Genomic DNA, 21,487 nt, shown 5'->3' with positions numbered 1-21,487 from the left:
AGAGAAGTAGCATTTTAACATGACTTTAGCTGACATGAATTCAACCATATGTCCTTGGGAAAACATTAATGCATGAATGAATGAATGAATGAATAAAGAGAAAGAAATAAAGAACAACTTTTAAAAAGTGGGCAATTCTGCTTGCCACTCTGTCAGTAGACACTCGAAGATTATATGAAAGTACCTTTCTTCCCAGGGCCTCCAAACAGTAACAACACTTTTAAAAAGAATCATTTGTGATTAATAGAAGGTAACAAAAAGTACTCTGACAAGTTCAAATGAAAACAAAAGAACAACAGAAACTAAGATTAAAAAAATTCTAGCTAGTGGACAGCCCCGTGGCCGAGTGGTTAAGTTCACGAGCTCCACTTCAGTGGCCCGGGGTTTTGCTGGTTCGGACCCTGGGTGCGGACATGGCATCACTCATCAGGCCATGCTGAGGCAGCATCACACATGCCACAGACAGAAGGACCCACAACTAGAACATACAACTATGTACTGGGGGGCTTTGGGGAGAAGAAGAAGAAAAAAAAAATGATGACGACGAGTGGCAACAGATGTGAGCTCAAGTGCCAATCTTTAAAAAAAGAAAAAAATTCTAGCTAGAAACTGTTGCCTTTTAAAAAAGGGTGTTAAAAACTAGAATCAGATACTTTCTTGAAGTAATCAGGTGGATTGAAAGCAAATAAAAAAATTTAACAATTTCACCATGAGATTCAAATGTTACTTAATGCCAAGATCTGATATCTTGGCTGAGATCAACTACATACTTCTTCATGCATTTGTATAAAACAATTGAAAAAAATTAAAATGTTTTTTGAATTACTGGTTTTTAATGGAAGCTCACTCCTAACTTACTTACATGCACTCAAAGAATGATGTCCTCAACTCTCTGAGCGATTCTTTATCTGTAGAATGGCAATGATACCAACAGTCCCTTTCCCATAGGGTTACTGATAGGATTAAATAAAATACTAAATGTAAAACAACTACAACAATGCTCGGCACACAGTAGGCTCAACGTAAGCATTTGCTATGATGATGGTGATGGTACACTATAAATGCCAACATGATTACACAACAAAATAAACCTGATTTTTACCGATGAGTATGACAAGTCCATGTTCACATTTTCTGATTTTTGAGTGTCTATGTATTTCTGTAGCTTTTTAATCTGGTCTTCCTTTTCTCTAAGCAGCTCTACTTTTGAACTTAGTTCATTCTAAAAGAATCAAAGGAGAGTGAAACACAATTTAATTGGATCTAAATTCTAAGGGATTAAAAAGAATTTACATTTAATAGTTTAGACAGTAAAATTTAAAAGTTGATACTTAAAAAATATAATTCCTTCTCTTTTCTGAAATCATGTTCAATTACATATGATGTATATTTTATAGCTCTAGTCCCTTATCAACAGAAATATCAACATAAAAGCTCACCTCAAGATCTTGATTATACACTTCTGCATGCTTAACTAAATTCTTTAAGTTGGAAATTTCATGAATTAGTTGCATCTGTAAGAGCATCTGAACAGGCAACAGAGCAAACCAATAGTTAAACAGAGCAAAAAAAAAAAAAAAGACAGCATTCATTCACTGCTTCAGAATCACCTAACACAGTAAGAAGGGCTGAGAGATAACTGTTCAAGCTACTGCAGCAGAGCACCTCATTATTTAAAAATACAAAAACTCTCCCAAAAGACCAAACCCAACTAACCAAATGAAAAATCCCAAAACCCCACAAAACAAAGAAGAAAACCTCGGCATAACCCAAATAACAGTTACATCATCTGTTAATAAAGTTACAATAACATCAAAAGTACATTAGTAGGCATCACTTGGAGGAGATGAACTGTAATCAAACTTTTAAAAAACATTCTCTGAATAGATTTTTGTTTTGGGTAAGTTAAATGCATAAATGTATTTACCCCGTAAGATTTTTTCTTCCCATGAATTAGCCATTTAGCTTTACACTGGCGTGCTTGTTAATGCGTTGTGATCTGGAATGCAGGTTTGGATTAGGCTGGTTCCATGTGGTGCTCACCAAAGCTACAGAGGTATGCACAGCATTACCAACTATCTACCCTGTTGGTTTATTCCACAGGGAATATTGGAAAGATGATGTTATCGCTTTACATTGTCCAACTGTCTAAAAGTATAAAGAATACTTAAAGATATAAGTATTTCTATTAAAGTTTCCTTTCTATCAAAATAGCTATAGCATTAACTATCTCAGTACCATAAACTTTTGTGTTCAAAACAAGTAAACTACAATTTCCTAAGATAAACATATTTTTCTTTAGAATTATTTAATCTTAATAATCAGATGAGTCCTTAAAGAGTAAAAGCAAATTCTAGTAGAATGCAAGTGACTGGCTGTTTCCATTGTAAACTAGTTTCAGATTTCAGACTAGTGTTGACGTTCTTATTTTAGGGCAGTATCATCCAACAGAAATATAATGTGAGCCAAATTTGTAATTTAAAATTTACTAGTAGCCACATTAAAAAATAAAACAGGTAGAATTAATTTTAATAATACATTTTATTTAACCTAATATATCCAAAATATTGTCATTTCTTCATGTAATCAATATAAAAAAAAATGAAATATTTTACATTCTTTTTTCATACTGAAGTCAATTCAGACTGGCCCCAATTCAAGTGCCCAGCTGCCACATGTGGTGAGTGGCTGCCCAATTGTTTGGCAAAGTTTTAGACATTTGTATAGGTTGTAATTTAAACTGGCTTCATCTTTTACCTCTTCTTCTCTGTTTCTAACTTTCGTGCAAGAAAACTGCCTATTTCTAATTTTTGTGCAAGAAAAGCACATTTACCAAAAAGAAAGAACTAAATGATCATTCTTAATTTTGGAAAATATTTAGAAAATAAAGATTTAGAAGGAAAAATTCTCCCACTTCTCATTTGAAATAGCACTTCATTTGAAGTATTGGTTCTCATAAACAGAAAAAGATGAAGCAACTTTTGTAAAGATCTGAGTGTAACCTTCCAATAACATATTGTTTAAGATGCTGAGCATAAAGTGTACAATACGATCAAAAGTTAATCTGTTGCTGCTTAAGAAAACAATGTAGATTTCAGCTGTAATTTTCCGCAGGTGAAATGAAATACTTAAGTTCTTAAGACAAAAATCTCCAAGTTGTGAAAATTATAAAATTAAATAAATCAAGTTTTTGTCTTAAGACCTTAAGTATTTCATTTCACCTGCTGAAACTTAGAGCTGAAATCTGCATTGTTTTCTTAAGCAGCAGGACTGAAATTTCTCTTGTTCCCTGAGCTTGATGATACTGACCTTATTTCTCCCTCTAAAATCACTATTTAAACATCCTATATTATGATATTCCCACTTGAGAATTATCCACAGCTTTGGTGATTTTTGGTGAAACCCTTTGGCAAACCAGAGCAATGACATAGGTCCTAAAGCCATAATTTGACTTTTACTCTTTTTTGGTTAAACTTTTCCCCAAAATATATGTTTTGGAACATATTTTACTGCATACACATAAACTTACAATATTTTCAGTTTAAAATGGAATGGATATTGTAAAACTGTCTTTGAAAAGAATAAGTTTTTATTACTTAATCTTTTATGTTACCTTACAGAACCTAGAATTTCAATTTATGTCCAAGAAAAACTGAAGAGAATAGGATTATTTTCCCCTTTGACTGTGGTTAAAAAAGAAAAAAAAATCCAGATGTGAGATTCAAGTCATACATTCTGTTATTTTGTAATCTTTTTGAGTGTGACAATTCAGTGAGCTTCAGTTTTTACTAATTGAACATATAAATGACGTAATAAAAAATTAGAGAAATTACTGCTACACTTATGCCCGAAGTTAATTTTACATCATATTATTTATAATAAGAAATACACAAAAACTTAGATGAAATTTTGGAGTTCGAAGGGGCCTTGGCAAGCACCTGATCTAACCTCAGGGGTGGAGACGCGCAGGAAGGAAGCCCTATGAAATTCGGTGCTTGCTCAAGGCCTTGTCAATAATGCGTGCCAGGCTTGAATCCGCAGTGAGGTCGGGAGCAGCAAAACTGGGGCTTAAATCCATGGAGTCTGGCCCCAGAGAACCTGTTCTTAACCATGACGCCAGACCACCTCCTCTCAATAAAATCCAGTTTTACTGACTGAAGTCCACTGTTTTTTTCATGACATTTTGCATTTTGTCAATATGAGAATATTAAAAAAGGTAAAATGAAACTCTGGAGAACTTACAAACTTTTGCGTCTTAGGATATAATACCTATGAAATGTAGGATTAACTAATTTGTAGGTAGAATGGAAATAACATATTTGGCACAGGATTCTTTTTTCCTTTTAAAAAGGAAAAGAGGGTGAGAAACTAAACAATGACACAGAGGAAAAATGATTGTGTCCCTTTGGGCTATTCATACAGAAATCTGAGAAGCAGCTGCAAATTAACTCATACTTTAACCACACCAAACACTGGCTCTTAATTTTGGAGGGAATCACAGATCACTTCACAAGTATGATAACAGCTATGGATTCTCGTTCCCAAAAAATGAGTGAGTTCAAAACTTCTGCAAAATAATTTCATCGTGTCTATAAACTCTAAGTTAACGACTCTCTGCACTAAGAAATCTCTTGAATCTTTTGGACAATTTCTGTCTCCAAAGTCTGATGATTTGGGGATTAGGTTCTCTTAACATGTAGCCTAACATTATACACTGAGAAAATTTAACTAATCTGTTTCATTTCTAAAAATTCCATTAAAACTACTTCATATTAGTTATACTAATTTTTACAATAACTCTCTTATGGAAAAAGAAACATGCAAAATCAGCTTTCCCAGCTATTCTAATAATGTTCTAACTACTTAGGTACATACTTTCTAAAGAAAATGAAGTCCATTAATATGTAGTATCCATACATAAAACATTCACTAGATATTAAAATTCATATTGGTCTCAGAAGGAAACAGCTATGCTCTAGGCAGCAATTCTGGTATACTCAATAAAGTATTGATAACATACAAATTATCAGGAAATAATTTCTTCAAGATTAATTCATCAATAGGCAGATTCACCAAACCTGCTCAAAGATGTTTTTGATTCCTTCCTCTTCTTGCACACAAGCACAAGTGAAACAATTATGATTTAACTATTTTTAAAGCAATATAAATGAACTGATTATTTCTTAAATTCTCTAAATTGTGTGTACAAATGGAAAATGGTTGGGTTTTCAATATATCAACCTTAGAAATAAACATCTTTAAGAAAATGATACTTTTAAAAGTGTGGTTTTAGGGTCCAGCCTGGTGGTGTAGTGGTTAAGTTTGTGCACTCCATGGGTTTGGATGCCAGGTGCAGACCTACATAGCACTCGTCAAGCCATGCTGTGATGGTGTCCCACATACAAAATAGAGGGAGACCAGCACAGATGTTAGCTCAGGGACAATCTTCCTCAAGCAAAAAAAAGAGGAAGATTAGCAGCAGATGTTAGCTCAGGGCCAATCTTCCTCACACACACACAAAGTGTAGTTTTAGTTTAGTTTTGTGTTTCCACATCTTTTCATCTTTTACCTCTTGATCTTTTTCCGCTTTTCTTTCTAGAGCCTCAAATTCATGCAAATCATTCTTTTCTTTTAATTTCAATTCCATTTCTTCATTTTCTCTTCTTAGTTGTTCATAGTCTAGTACCAGACTATCATAGTTAGCACGAAGTGAATTCAACTCACTTTCTAAGTTTTCCTATTATAAACAAAACCAGATTTTCAAGTCAGAGAGGATTCAAGTTCTTTGTTTTGTTAACTAAAATCTGGATTAGTCAAATAATTCATTTAACCTTGAATCATTTGGTAGTTTGGGCCATTCTCCAATATCTTCCCAATGGTCTAGCTTGATCCACAGCATAACAGAAGGTCTGCCTTTTGGTAAACTAGCTAACATAGAATAGAGGAAGACTATTTTCAAAGAGATAGAATTAAAAAAGAAAGAAAGAAAGAAAGAAAGATCATATAAACAAATGCTCTGCCTGTGCCTGACTTAAAATTCAGTCGGGAGTAGGAGTAGGGCACATAATGGGAAGTCATCTGACCACAGATCCTTAAGCTCCTTGGTAATAAAGCTAATAATGTAATTCTCCACCTGCTTGACTCCTGTTTAATTTCTCAGACAGCTCTGAATTTAGGAAGTGACACGGAGCCATTATTTATTGACTTCTAAAACTCCAACGGCTGCCAGGCCTCACCGTGCTGAACAGAGGCCTGTTTCTGCTTTCTGTTCCATCATGAGGAAGAGTAAGCCATGAGTTAAAAGAAACTAAACCAACACTAGGGATTTGAAAAAAACAACAAACCTTCCAGAGTGTTTTAGGGACACAAAAGCATATAATTCCCCATAATAATTAATTATAAGAACCATTACAACTAATTATAATGGTTAGCTAATGATAATAACAATTCCCAAGAATCACTGCAATTTTATTTCAAAATTAAAATGAAATTTTCTTTAACAAATACATTTATATGACTATGTTATATTTCTTTGAATATTAGCAGCCTAGAAAGCAAACATGGAATCTAAACTTACTAAAGTATTCACTACAGTATTCCTTATTTCTTAAAGTTTTCATAAGACTATATAATTTTATTTACTTTCATTTTTCAGCATTATTTGGCAATATTACCCTTCCCTGATACACCATTCTACTTTATGCCTGAGAATTTTGATACTTTTAAAATCAGCCCTTTTTACCTTCAAGGGATGGCCCAAGGCAAAACAGAAACTTACCAAAAAATCATAGATACCAAGATCTGCTGGTAAAAACTAGAAGCAAAGGTTTACCTATTACCATACTTTAGGAAATGTTTAGCCTCTCTCTGTATGCCACAGTTACCAACGAGGAGTGTAACAAGTTGGGGAAGCCTTAATAAGAACCTCAACTACTACTGAAACAGTCAGAGCTAGAAATGTGCCACAACAGCAAACATCAATAACAAATGAATTTAAAGAAGAGTAAAAGGATAATGTTCTGTAAAATACATTTAAGTTACCTGACTTAGTAGTTTTGTTGCTGGATTCCACTCTGTCTCAGTTAATGTATCAAGAGTGTTACTGAAAACATCAGACTCTGAATAGAGAGCTATAATTAGGGGGAAAAGAAATTTATCCATAAACATGTTATTAAGTTTCCTAAAACTCAAATTAAAGATTAAAAAAATTCTGATCTGAGGTAATAAGCTCAAATTAGTTAATATGTGCTCACAGTATGAATGCCAAGAATATATAAACAGATGTGATCATTTATATTCTCGTGCGAATTAAGATCACTGGTTAGAATTAGTGATAAAATGTAGGATCCTTAGTACAACACATTCATGCACGGCATAAGGACGTTTCAGTCAAGGACGGACTGCATATACAACAGGCGTCCCACAAGATTAGTACCACAGAGCCCAGGTGTGTAGCAGGCTGTACCACCTAGGTTTGTGTAAGCGCACTCTGTGATGTTCACACAACAACAAAATTGCCTAAAGATGCACTTCTCAGAACACGTCCCATCATTAATCAACGTGCGACTGTATAGGTTAAAAGGACAAATTCTAAATTTGAGATTTAATCATTGTAAGCAGATTTTTAAATGCCCCTAAAAAATACTTATAATGTTAGAGACAAACTTTGCAACAGATTCCTGTGTAAATGCTACCCTTTCAAGATTAGCAAAGTTTAAGCCAGACATTATATGGGTACTAACTTAATGAGCAGTGATTAAAACAAAAACAAAAAATAAAAATATCTGTCTCAAATGTTTCAACTACAGCACATCATTCTTAAGAGATCTGGAAAAAATAGAGAACTTCATCAATGTTCACTTTCTTAAAATTACTTATTTTTATCATCGTAATCACATCTAAAATACATACATTTTATTTAACTGTGTTTATCACATTAACTGAGTTATAAATAAAGTCTCTCTTTATAGGGATACTTTTATAATTAAAAGTAGTTGAAGAAGAACTCACATTCATCAATTTCTCCTCCTAAAGTTAGAGCAGACTTATGTGTCTTTGTTGTTACATTCTCTGGTACATTAAACTCATTTACATAGTTTGAATGCTTCATTTTGTTAATTTTGCCAACACACCAAGTGACTCTTCGTTTTTTTTTAGCCTAAAGAAGAAGAAATCAAAATTACCTCACACAGATCTGGCTCAAACATCATAAAACAAGGGAACTAGTTTCCATTTTTAACAACCATTGACTTGGTAGAATTCTTATTCAGCCTAGTTTAATATCTTATCAGTCTAAGGACATCCTGAGATAAGAAAACATATTCAAACTTTTCAAATTAGTGTTAACTTCATAATAAATTTGATGAAACTATTATTTAAATTTCATTTTGTATTTGAAGGCTTACTTACAAGAATTTCTGCAAATTTACTGAAAGGAATTAGTTAAGTATCAATCCTTCAAGTAATCTGGTGTTACAGAAGACAGCACAGCCACCAACATAGTGACCAAAAGCACTTCTGGGAACCCAGCCTTAACTGGGAAGGAACAGACAGGCAGCCCATTTGAACTTCCCTCAGCAAGTAAATCTTCCACAGGGCCATTCCCATGCCAATTCTTTGCCAGTTTATAAAGCTCACGATCCAACCAGCGCTCCTAATCTTGTTCCTTCCGTTCTCCCTTGGGACTCTGTTCCCTCAGGTATCTGTTCATCTGTCGTCTTCACTACCTTCTTCCACTGGGCTTTAAGAATGCTCAAGCCTCTGTTTTCTGCTTTTGATTTTTTCAAAAACAAACCCTTCACTCCTTCCTTCTCTCTAGCCAACATTTTCTTTTAGTTTCTATGTTCTCTTCTTCCTCGTCTCTCTACTTCTTCCTCATCCCTCCTGGGATACCTCTGTCTCCTGGTTCTTGTCCCACCCAGCTAGCTGTCCTCATCACTCACTTGGCTTTACTGCTTTCTCTTTCTCTGACCACCGCCTAAGTGTTTTTCCATATTTTACAGGTATATTCCTCTCTTGTCCCTTTACTAGAACAAGCATTATCTCATCTTTTTTGATCCTCTCAACAATCCTCTCTTACTACATCCACTTTATAGATGCCTGAGTGTCCAAAAAGTTTACATGAGTTGTGTACAGTCATACAGCCAATTGGTGGCTGAGCCCATGCTTGTAACTTCAGACCTTATCCACCACCCATTCCACTGCGTTGCCTGTCAAGATTATCTGTTGTCCCCAGAATATATGGCTTCTGCTTGAAATGGCCAGCCCTTTCCACAGCCTGCTCTGCAAAAGCACATTCATATATAAATCCTTGATTCCCATGACCTTCAGCTCAACTCCATTCGCTCCCAAAGCCACTGGACCCTGTCATCTGAAACTCATAAACCTAGAACTCCTTCCACCCCAGTGATTCAGTTAATCCCATTATAGCTAGTTAGCTTAAGAGGGACATCTAGTCTCTTGATCCACTGTTTTCTTTCTGCCAGCTACCTTTGGGCTCTCATCCCATCATCTTAGATTCTATAGATCACCAGTTCAATCACATTTTTGGGTCAATGGTCTCAAACTATTAGACCCATTCTGTGTTCCCCACACCTATCCTATCACAATGTACACTCAGATGAATTACACTGCCATCTGAGCTTTTATTAGCCTCCTGAACACTGTGTGGACAGCCAGAAGACTGGCTACCAACATCACCTGGGCCCTTAAGGCTGCCTGGCAAGACTCCTTGCCCCCTCGTTGGCTTTCTTTTCCATTCCCTACAAAGGCGAGACTATTTCAAACCCTTAGCAGGTCTACAAACTGTGTCTCTACCATCTCCAGCCACCACAGAAGAAAAATTAAACCTCCTATTTCACAAAGAAAATACAAGCCTAAACTTACAAAAGCATTACTTGCATTGATTCCTACCCTTTTCCTCTGTCCTTGTTATAATGAAGGAGTGTTTCTCCTTCTATCTAAGGCCAGACCCTTCTACTGTATTCAAGATCCTACGCCTTTGGGCCATCTCAGCCTACTGCAAGGTGGCTTTCATTCCCAATACATAACTCAAATTGTTTTTGCAAAGGAGCTTCTTGTTTCTAAATCCAAAAAGTTTTAGTCTATATTTGTCTTATTTAACTTCTCAGCAGAACGTGACATCACTGACATAGAATGTGACCTCTCTATGCAACATTCTCTTCTTTTAGTTTACCACGTTCACCTGGTTTCTTTCTTAACTCTAGAGCTAAACCTGGGCTCCTTTAGGCATTCCTCTGTTTTGCTTTTACCTAAAAAGTTGTTTGGGAGGATCTTATCTTTGGCCCTCTGTTCTTTTCATTCTCAACATGCTCCCAGAGCAAGCTCATCCATTCTCACGACTTTAATTTGGATTTGCAGTAGTTAATGCCCAAATTGATATCTCCATCCCAGATCTTTCACTTGATTTTCATATATTTGCATTTTCAACTGCCTGACACCTTAAACTAGAGCTGACCCAAATAAAACACTGGACAGCTCCACTGCTCTTCACTCAATGTTCCTTAACTCAACAAATACTGCTACCAGCCATCCAGCAAGCCCAGTAATGTGTGCATGTCATTCTAGATGCTTCCTTCTCCCTTTCCATGTCCCCATGTTGAAACAATCACAAAGTTCTGTCGAGTCTGTCTCCCAAATAGCTCTCCAATTTACCCATTTTTTTTCCATCTCCAGAGCCACAAGCCTTGTGGAGGCCCAATCAATTGTAGGTACACAGTAGCCACATCTTTCTAAACAGCAATTCCAATCATGTTACCTACAAGGCTTTCCCATATCCTTAGCATAATGCAATGTTCGAATCCTACAATGTGGTTTAAATGCCCCTGCCACCAGAATATTTTAAGTCCAAGAAATATGTTTTCTCACGACTCCAAGCTTTTGTACATGTAGATGTCTAACCGGCATACTTTTCCCTACCCCTTTCCTTGGGCTGTTTCCTACTCATGGCTGAGCCAACAGATGGTTTTGATGCCTTCCATTTACCTGGTATGGTGGACTTAAAGGTAGCGTCTATTAATAATAATCTTAACAGCATACACTTATTGAGGATTTGCTGTATGGAGAGTATAGTGTTAAGCACATTCTATATATCACTTCACTTAATTGTCACATCAGTCCTATGAGGTGAGGATCAAGCTTTCTCACAGATAAGGAAACTGCAGCAAAAAGTATTTAAGAAAGGGCCCAAGGTCGAGAGTTAGGAATTGACAGAACTGGGATTCAAATCCAGAAAGTCCAGCTCCAGAGGCCATTCTCTTAACCATGACACTATCACTCCCCAAAACATCTGCTGGATAAATAAACCCCTACTCTGGTAAAAACAAAAGCACACAGACTGGAAGCCAGAATTTTGATTACTATGTTGATTTATAGTCTAGATAAATTTTCCTGAGATTACTATTTCTGTTTCATTAAATAGAAAATATTACCACATACTCTAGACACCTGTGGTTTCCAATCACCTAATCAATTTCATTAGAATTTCATAAGAAGTATAGTGCAAATAGATTCCTTGACTACATCCCAGACTTTCTGAATTAGGATCTCTTCATATGGGAATCAGGGTTAAGTATTTTTAATGAACGTTCTAGGTGTTGTTGAGGTATAGGCAAATACACAAAAGGTTCTTTCCTAAAATATACTGTATCAAAGGATAAGAAACACATAGCTATATAATAAGCATATAAGAATACCAATTCTATTCCCTATATATCAAGTTTAAGCTGTCATCTTTCATAAAAAAAATAAGACCCATATATGTGCTGCATACAAGAGATGCATTTCAGACTGAAAGACACTCACAAACTGAAAGAGAAGGAATGGAAAAAGATACTCCATGAAAATGGCAATGAAAAGAAAGCTGAGGTAGCAATATTCATATCAGAAAACATAGACTTTAAAATAAAAACTGTAACAACAGACAAAGGGCACTACATAATGATAAAGGGAATGATTCAACAAGAATATTTAACATTTACAAATATCTATGCACCCAACATAACAGCACCTCGACATATAAAGCAATTATTAACAGACATAAAAGGAGAAATAGCAACACAATAATAGTAGAGGACTTTAACAATCCACTTACACCAAAGGAGAGATCATCAAAACAAAAGATCAATAAGGAAACGTTGGCCTTAAATGACATATTAGACCAGATGGACTTAGTACACATGTATAGAACATTCCATCCCAAACCTGCAGAATACACATTCTTTTCAAACGGACATGGAACATTCTCCAGGACAGATCACATATTAGACCACAAAACAAGTCTCAATAAATTTAAGAAGACTGAAAAAATACCCAGCATCTTTTCTGACCACAATGGTATGAAACTAGAAATCAACTACAGGAAGAAAATCAGAAAAGCCACAAATGGATGGAGCTTAAACAAAATGCTATTGAACAACAATTGAGTCAAAGAAGAAATCAAATGAGAAATCAAGAATATCTGGAGACAAATGAAAATGAAACTACGACAGGCCAAAGTCTATGTGATACAGCAAAAGCGGTTTTAAGAGGGAAGTTTATATCAATACAGGCCTACCTCAACAAAGAAGAAAAATCCCAAATAAACAGTCTAACAGTGCACCTAAAGGAACTGGAAAAAGAAGAACAAAGCCCAAAATCAGTAGAAGGAAGGAAGTAATAAAAATCAGAGCAGAAATAAATGAAATAGAGACTAAAAAAAACCAGGAAAAAAAATCAATGAAACTCAGCACTGATTCTTTGAAAAGATAAACAACATCGACGAACCTTTAGCTAGACTCACCAAGAAAAAAAGAGAAGGCTCAGATAAATAAAATCAGAAATCAAAGAGGAGAAATTACAACAGATACCTCAGAAATACAAAAGATTATAAAAGAATACTATGAAAAGCTATACGCTAACAAACTGGATAATCTAGAAGAAATGGATAAATTCTTAGACTAATACAACCTTCCAAAACTGAATCAAGAAGAAGTAGAGAATGTGAATAGACCGATCACCAGTAAGGAGATTGAAACAGTTATCAAAAACCTCCCAAAAGATAAAAGTCCAGGACCAGACGGCTTCCCTGGTGAATTATACCAAACATTCAAAGACTTAATCCTATCCTTCTCAAACTCTTCCAAAAAATTGAAGAAGAGAGGAAGCTTCCAAATTCATTTTACGAAGTCAACATCATCCTGATACCAAAAGCAGACAAGGACAACACAAAAGAAGAAAATTACAGGCTCATATCACTGATGAACATCGATGCAAAAATCCTCAACAAAATACTAGCAAATCAACTACAACAATACATTAAAAATTTCATACACCATGATCAAGTGGGATTTATTCCAGGGATGCAGGGATGGTTCAACATCTGCAAATCTATTAACGTGATACACCACATTAACAAAAATGAAAAATACAAATCCCATGATCATCTCAATAGATGCAGAGACAGCGTTTGACAAGATATAGCATCCATTTATGATAAAAACTCTAAATAAATTGGGTATAGAAGGAAAGTACCTCAACATAATAAAGCTGATATATGACAAACCCACAGCTAATATCATTCTCAATGGAGAAAAACTGAAAGCTATCCCTCTAAGAACAGAAACCAGACAAGGATGCCCACTGTCACCACTCTTATTTAACATAGTATTGGAAGTCCTAGCCAGAGCAATCAGGAAAGAAAACGAAATAAACAGCGGTCAGATTGGAAAGGAAGAAGTGAAACTGTCACTAGCTGCAGATGACATGATTTTATATATAGAAGACCCTTAAGAACCCACCAAAAACTTCTCGAACTAATAAACAAATACGGCAAAGTTTCAGGATGCAAAATCAACATACAAAAATCAGTTGCGTTTCTATACACTAACAAGGAAGTGGCAGAAAGAGAAATTAAGAATATAATCCCATTTACAGTTGCAACAAAAAAGAATAAAATATCTAGGAATAAACTTAACCAAGGAGGTGAAAGGTTTGTACACTGAAAACTATAAAACATTGTTGAAAGAAATTGAAGAAGATGTAAAGAAATGGAAGGCTATTCCATGCTCTTGGATTGGAAGAATAAACATAGTTAAAATGTCCATACTTCCTAAAGTAATCTACAGATTCAGTGCAATCCCAATCAAATTTCCAACAACATTTTTCACAGAAATAGAACAAAGAATCCTACAATTTATATGGAACAACAAAAGACGCAGAATAGCCAAAGGAACCCTGAGAAAAAAGAACAAAGCTGGAGGCGTCACACTCCCTGATTTCAAAATATACTACAAAGCTATAGTAACCAAAACAGCATGGTATGGCATAAAAACAGACACACAGATCAATGGAACAGAATCCAGAGTCCAGGAGTCCAGAAATCAACCCACACATCTATGGACAGCTAATTTTTGACAGGGGAGCCAAGAGCATACAATGGAGAAAGTAGAGTCTCTTCAATAAATGGTGTTGGGAAACCTGGACAGCCACATGCCCAAGAATGAAAGTAGACCATTACCTTACACCATGCACAAAAATCAACTCAAAATGGATTTAAGACTTGAATGTAAGACCTGAAACCACGAAACTTCTAGTAGAAAACATAGGCAGTACACTCTTTGACATCGGTCTTAGCAGCATATTTTCAAATACCATGCCTGACTGGGCAAGAGAAACAATATAAAAAATAAACAAATGGGACTACATCAAACTAAAAAGCTTCTGCACAGCAAAGGAAGCCATCAAGAAAAGGAAAAGACAGCCTAACAATTGGGAGAAGATGTTTGTAAACCATATATCAAAAAAGGGGTGAATATCCAAAATATACAAAGAACTCATACATCTCAACAACAAAAAAACCAAAAACCCAGTTCAAAAATGTGCAAAAGATCTGAATGGAGATTTCTCCAAAGAAGATATACAGATGGCCAACAGGCACATGAAAAGATGTTCAACATCACTATCAGAGAAATGCAAATCAAAGCTATAATGAGATATCACCTCACTCTTGTCAGAATGGCTATAATTAACAAGACTGGAAACAATAAGTGTTGGAGAGGATGTAGAGAGAAGGGAACCCTCATACACTGCTGGTGGGAGTGCAAACTGGTGCAGTCACTATGGAAAACAGTATGGAGATGGCTCAAAAAATTAAGACTAGACCTACCATATGATCCAGCTATTCCACTCTTGGGTATTTATCCAAAGAACGTCAAAACGTGAATGCGTAAAGATACATGCACTCCTATGTTCACTGTAGGCTTATTCACAATAGCCAAGACTTGGAAGCAACTTAGGTGCCCGTCAAGGGATGAATGGATGAAGAAGATGTGGTATATATACACAAGGGAATACTACTCAGCCATAAAAAAGGATGAAATCTGGCTAATTGTGACAACAAGGATGGACCTTGAGGGTATTGCTGCTGAGAGTAAAAAGTCAGAGGGAGAAAGTCAAACATTGTATGATCTCACTCACAAATAGAAGATAAAAACAACAAAAGACAATCCCATAGCAACAGAGATTGGATTGGTGGTTACCAGAGGGGAAAGGGGGAGAGAAGAGGTTGAAAGGCATGATTAGGCACATGTGTGGTGATGGTAATTAGTCTTTTGGTGGTCAGCATGATATAATCTACATAGGAATTGAAATATAATGATATACACCTGAAATTTATATACTGTTATAAACCAAAGTTACTGCAATTAAAAAAAACAATAATAAAAAAGAAGAAGAAAAGAAGCTGTTGTCTTTTAAATTTTACTTTTAATTCCTGTTGTGATGTGAGGGAAGAAGAGGTCACTAGCATTCGTGTTAAGTTTTGAATTTTCTCAATCTGCACTTTTTGAAGCAAATCTTTTTCTTCCAAAAGTTGGGCCAATTGGTCTTTTTCCATTGCCTGGGCCCGAGTCTCTAAAGAAACCTAAAGAATGTAATATTGGGTTACGTTAATAAATGTAGGTAGGTTTTAAAACCTTGAAAGTATAGTTTAAAAAAATATAAATTTGTATGTGAGTTTTGAGAATTTTTCTTTTCTTTTTTTTTTTGCTGAGGAAGATTCACCTTGAGCTAACATCTGTACCTATCTTTCTCTTTCTGCTTGAAAGGGATTTGCCCTGAGCTAACATCTGTGCCTATCTTCCTCCATTTTGTACATGGGACAACAGGACAGCATGGCCGCCAAGTGGTGTAGGTCTGCGGATGGCAACTGAACCCGGGCTGCCAAAGTGGAGTGCAACAAACTTAACCACTAGGCCACAGGGCTGGCCTGAGAATTTTAATTTTATTGAAATAAAATATGCCCTACCTGCAGAACACCAATATGCAGTTACCATAATCAATAATTTCTCAAACTTATAATAGGGTAAAATATACATTTCTCCTCATGTCACTATTCTATATGCCATGTATAAGATTATATCAATGCTGTTAAAGCAATTCTATTAATTGACTAAAAATATATAAATAGGCAGAGAAATCATAAAGCAGAGACTTGAATACCTATAGCAAAGGAAGAGAGATCCTTCTAAGACCGCCATTTGACATTTTAGGTCATTTTTAAAAAGATCAGTAAAATGTAAGTTTTTTACAGACTGGGGACCATGATGGTTTAAACAAACAAATGGTAATGACAAGCAATTATGCTATCTTATTAGATTGCTATCTTAGGGCTAGAAGAGGAATTCAAGATAATGTAAAATGAAACAAAGTAGTTTTAAACACTATTCATGGTCTCTCTTTTTAACCTAATTCTCTGTATTTGTGACAGTTTTTATCTCTTAAAAAAACGTATCTCTACTTGGCCCATTTGAAAATCTCAAATTTTGCCCTTTGGAAATGAAAAACAAAATCTAAAATAATTTCAAGAAACCAAATCTTGCAGTTTATAGTAAAGTTTTTACGGGTTGATTTCTCCTTAGTTAAAAACTATTTGTTTTAAATTTAGATTGTAGAACTCAGATATTGAGGATTTAAGAGTCTCTGGGCATGTAGGCAGATCTCAATTCTAAATCCATCTCTATTCTTTACTGAAATACACAGTTCATACATACCTCCTCTAATTGTTTTTTAAGATCCATTATTTCTTTTCTATATCTTTTCAGGAGAGCTTCATCACTAGACACCTCATTGACATAAGGAGTATTCTTCATATATTTAGCAGTGCTGGCAAACTGGGAAAAAATACAAGAGTGTTAAACGTTGACACCAAAAGATTAGTTTAATTAATATTTAGGTTTCTTGTAATTTTCTTTTGTAAAGAAACATCAGTAAAAGCTTCCCAGGTGGCTTACAGCTTCTGAACACACAGCATTCTACGTCCCTGTAACAATGTCCATAACTTACCTTTGCCACTAGTCTTCAGGAGGGTCAGAGAAATATCTTGAAGACAGATGCCAACAGAGAGTCTACACACCCTGGCTCACTGGAATCCATCTACTCCTCAAAGTCCAGGGCAAATGCTCCCTCTGCGCTGAAGCTTCACTTCCAGTCAAAAGCACCTCTCCTTCCTTTGAACTCTGTCCTACTTATTAGCCACTTAACTTTTAATCCAAGGAAATCACGCTGGAAGACAGGTCTTATCTTCACTATAAGACTATAAATTCTGTGAAGCCAGGAACGCTATCTCCTACCTTTGTTTCTCTGACAGAACCTTGATCCAGCGCTCAATAGCTACTTAAAGTGATGTTTCTTAGAGCATGAGTGTCAAAAGTAACTTTAACTGGGTACGTGAGGGTGCCCATTAAATAACACTGAACCCTTCATTGAGACAGCTATTCTACTGACAGTTCTCATTCTTCTTTTCTTTTGCAAACAGAAAATACAGGCCTTAGGCTCAGAGCAAAGGCAGGCAACAATTTGTTAGCAGGAACTTAAGAATTATTTTGTTATAAACACGCACACCCATTTTTTGGGTCACCTTCTGTTTGTTCCAAGTGATAACCAGTTTTTCATTTATGGGACTGACAGAAAGTTTCCTTTTATAATAAGTTAAATTTAAAAAGTGAGTTATTTAAGAAAAAATCAAGTCAATTTCAATAAAATATTGTTGGATGTGGCAAAAATTGGGGAGGCAGGATATGAATGATTGAAGTTTGGGAAGATTAAGGAATGCTATTTAGTAGACACACCAATTTTATTTTAACAGGTATGTTATGTCAATTACAAAAAATTACACCTAATTTTAGTAGCTAATTTTTCCTTCTGAAAGATGATTTCCCCCATATTGATTCGAGATAAAAATCAAACTCACCTGGAGAGTAGTCAGGGTTTCATCCAAAGACACTGGAGTAATTGTGCAGATAATGCGTGTTTTTGCATTTCCTCCCAAGGAATTCTGGAGAATTCGTGTTAATTTGCTATCTCGATAATTTATGAAACCACTTAGTGAGAGATGAGTTTGGGGAGAAAAAGAGTAAAACTTTTTATATAACAAAAGTGGTTTATTTTTAACGCAGAACCTTAAATTTGCTACAGTTTAAAAAATTCATTCTTTACTGGTTACTTGAGGCAGAGCAAAACTACTAACTAGAAAATATTTAAAATATAAAGTAAATTTAGTAGGTCACGGTCATACATATAAGAAGCAACGCATGCTCATAGAATCACAGAAGCTTTTGAACATACAGGGGTATCAGTACATTTATTTGAGTGTCACTGAAATATCATAATTTTCAACCTAATGAAAAACGTAAGCATTAATAGGTAAATGTACAATGGGACAAACTTACCCAACTTGTCCATCACTAAGTTTCTTGATCACTTGTCCCAAAATAAATAAGCTACGATTTATATTACAGCCTTCCTTGAGTCGCACACCTGCATTTATTAAATAAATAAGAAAACAAATTGGCCCCTGTACTAGATGATGAACTTATTTATCAGTAATTTATGGGAGAAATTAGAAATTGCAGGGTCAGATGCTACAGTCTGTGCTTCAAATTAGATCTGCGCCCACCTTTCCTCCCACTGCTGACAGGCGCCCTTCCCTTCCTCCCACCCATCACGTGAAGCAGAAAGGCTCTCACCCAAGAGAAACAGCTCGAAAAAGACGACTAAGAAAAGAATAAGAATGCAGGAAAGCCCATGTCTGCACCACGTCCTAAAAGAGCTCCTCGAACTCCTCAATTCAAATCTATTTTTCCAAACCTCCAATACAGGCAACTAATGACGTGCAACCAAGTTAGTTCCTAGAGGTTCACAACCAAAAGTCCTTATTTTTAAACTGTTAATATGCTCACATGTCTTAAACGGAAGTCTACTGAAAAAGGTTTCTCTCACTTTATTCTCCTTTCAACCAGTTCCTATCGCTCTAACCAAGAACTATTATTAGTTTATTCTTCTAGAGATTTTTAGAAATACAAGTTCATACGTATTAATTTTTCCCCTTTCTTCTTTACATAAATAGTAACATACTATACACACTATTTTGCACTTTGCTTTTTTCACTTGGCAATATATCATCTATCTTATTGGTAAACATTGGTCTTTTTCACTCTTTTTTACAGCATAGAATTCCATTGTATGGATGTATCAGAATTTATTTACCTAGCACCCTGCTGAGGGACATGCAGGTGTTCAATCTGCCATGTACACAAAAAATACTGCAACAAATCCTTCTGAACAGCAGTTATTGCACAGGTGCGTTATTCAGCTATTGCTGGAATACTGCTGTTTAACAAGCCAGCTTAAAGCAACAGGCATTTATTTCTTGTTCACAGGTCTGAGGATCCACTGGTGTGGTGGGTACAGGCCACACTCAGCTGAGTGTCTCTATGTCAGGCTGCAGGAAACTAACACAGAGAGAGGCCTGACATCTTTATGGTTCTGAAACTTCCCATCTAAGTATGCGTTTTCATTTGTCTCAGTGTTTGGTTACCTCTTTCAGGTCTGTTTTAAGGTTTTCCTTATTTTGGTCTTATACAATTTTTGTTGAGTTTCTTCCTAGGTATTATGCCTTTTAAGTCATTATTGCAAAGGGGGTCTTTTCGTACATGAAATATTCCAACCGGCTGTTGTGTTAGGAGGTGCTCATGTCTATAGATTAATTTTGTATCCTGCCACTTTTCTGAATTTCCTTACTGATTATGGTGTTCATGGGACTCTCAGGAGCTTTCCAACTATAAATCCTGTCAACGACAGAGTTTCATCTTTTTAACTAACGCTACAGCAGCACAAAGCAGATAATAAGCCAGATAAGGAAGCTGCTTTTTCTGTTAAAGACTTTTATCACAAAATTATCATTACTTTATTAGTCTCTAAAATGCATGGTGGCACTTTTACTCTGTTAAAGAACAGGAGGACTTTCAGACCAAAATATTTCATGAGTTTTCATTACCTTCAGCACCTGTTTGAGCAGCTCTTTCACTGCCTGCAAGATCAACCAAATTCTGCAGGAGATGAAAATAAACCTTTAGGAAGTGTAACTTGAAATAATAAAATCCAAAGTACTGGAAGAACATTTTTAACCCATGGTTTATCTGAACACCCCATCTGTTTCCTTGTTTCTCACCTCACTATTTAAGCCTTCCCTTGTCTGAGTCAAACTGAGCTCAACATCTTGTTCCTTCTTTATAATACCTCCTCCATAATGCTGCCAGAATAGGTTCACTTTCCTACACAAAGTTCGAAATCTTACCATGGTGAATACGATTCTTTATAATCCGGCACTTGTGTTGCTCTAGCCTCATTTCTGTCCATCAGTTACTCTTAACTCTGGCTGAACTACGGACTATGCCCTCCACACCATGCACAGCTACCCTTTGCCATTCCCTGTGTTTCGCTGATTCTGATGTTCTAGTCTGCCCCTACTCTTCCTTCACGACCAAAGGCAACTGCCACCTTCCCAGTGTAGCTTTGTCAACTTGATCCTTCCTTCCCTATACCGTGAATGAATTGACCTTTCAACGGTGTACCCAGAGGTCTTTATAGATATGACTGGTTATTATAGCACTTACTGTGTTGAGCTAGTTATTTGCGTCTCTGACCACACTGTAGCATCTTTAAAACCATGGGCCTCTCTTCCATTTCACAAATATTGTTGGAAAGAACTGACTGCCTGTCGTGCTGCAGGCAGCATGTTAGGTGCTAGGGATATGGCAGCGCAACAGGCAAATGAGGACCCTGCTCTCAGCTTATGTTCTGCACAGGGTGGGACTCGGGGAGGAGGAAGTTAGTGAGAGGAGAGAAAAAGACAAACAAATAAGAAACATAGCATGTTAAGCGTAATACAGACAATTTAAACAGAGTGTTAGAAGTGGGAAGAGGAAAGGACAGGACAGGCTCTTTGGGCAGGATGGCAGGGGAAGTCCCCCAATTCAGCTAAGATCTGGAAGGACGGAGAAGAGGGAGCCAGCCCTGCAAAGACCAAGGGAACCATACTCCAGATTAAAGAACAACCAGCACACCAGTCACAAAGCAGAAATGAGCTTGGTGTGTTCAAGAAATGGAAAGGGCAGTGTGGCAGAGTTGGTGAAGGAGAGATGGGACAAGA

At 36.1% G+C, this 21,487-nt stretch overlaps 1 protein-coding gene across 1 annotated transcript in view; it reads right to left on the bottom strand.

The window, feature by feature from the left end:
• The window catches only part of LOC139042840 (centromere-associated protein E-like), a 79,828-nt gene that overhangs the window by 43,034 nt on the left and 15,307 nt on the right, over nt 1-21,487 (bottom strand). The window contains exons 9-18 of the mRNA XM_070503401.1: nt 20,333-20,384; nt 18,726-18,813; nt 18,248-18,377; nt 17,049-17,168; nt 15,761-15,919; nt 8,011-8,158; nt 7,042-7,130; nt 5,570-5,737; nt 1,440-1,526; nt 1,103-1,222 (exon numbers count right to left, since the gene is read on the bottom strand). Of these exons, the coding sequence (XP_070359502.1) occupies nt 1,103-1,222; nt 1,440-1,526; nt 5,570-5,737; nt 7,042-7,130; nt 8,011-8,158; nt 15,761-15,919; nt 17,049-17,168; nt 18,248-18,377; nt 18,726-18,813; nt 20,333-20,384 (1,161 nt within the window). The remainder of the gene's footprint in view (nt 1-1,102; nt 1,223-1,439; nt 1,527-5,569; nt 5,738-7,041; nt 7,131-8,010; nt 8,159-15,760; nt 15,920-17,048; nt 17,169-18,247; nt 18,378-18,725; nt 18,814-20,332; nt 20,385-21,487) is intronic.

This window comes from Equus asinus, unplaced genomic scaffold (assembly GCF_041296235.1).
Source record: "Equus asinus isolate D_3611 breed Donkey unplaced genomic scaffold, EquAss-T2T_v2 contig_1, whole genome shotgun sequence".
NCBI lineage: Eukaryota > Metazoa > Chordata > Mammalia > Perissodactyla > Equidae > Equus > Equus asinus.
This window is presented reverse-complemented; position numbering and strand designations above follow the sequence as displayed.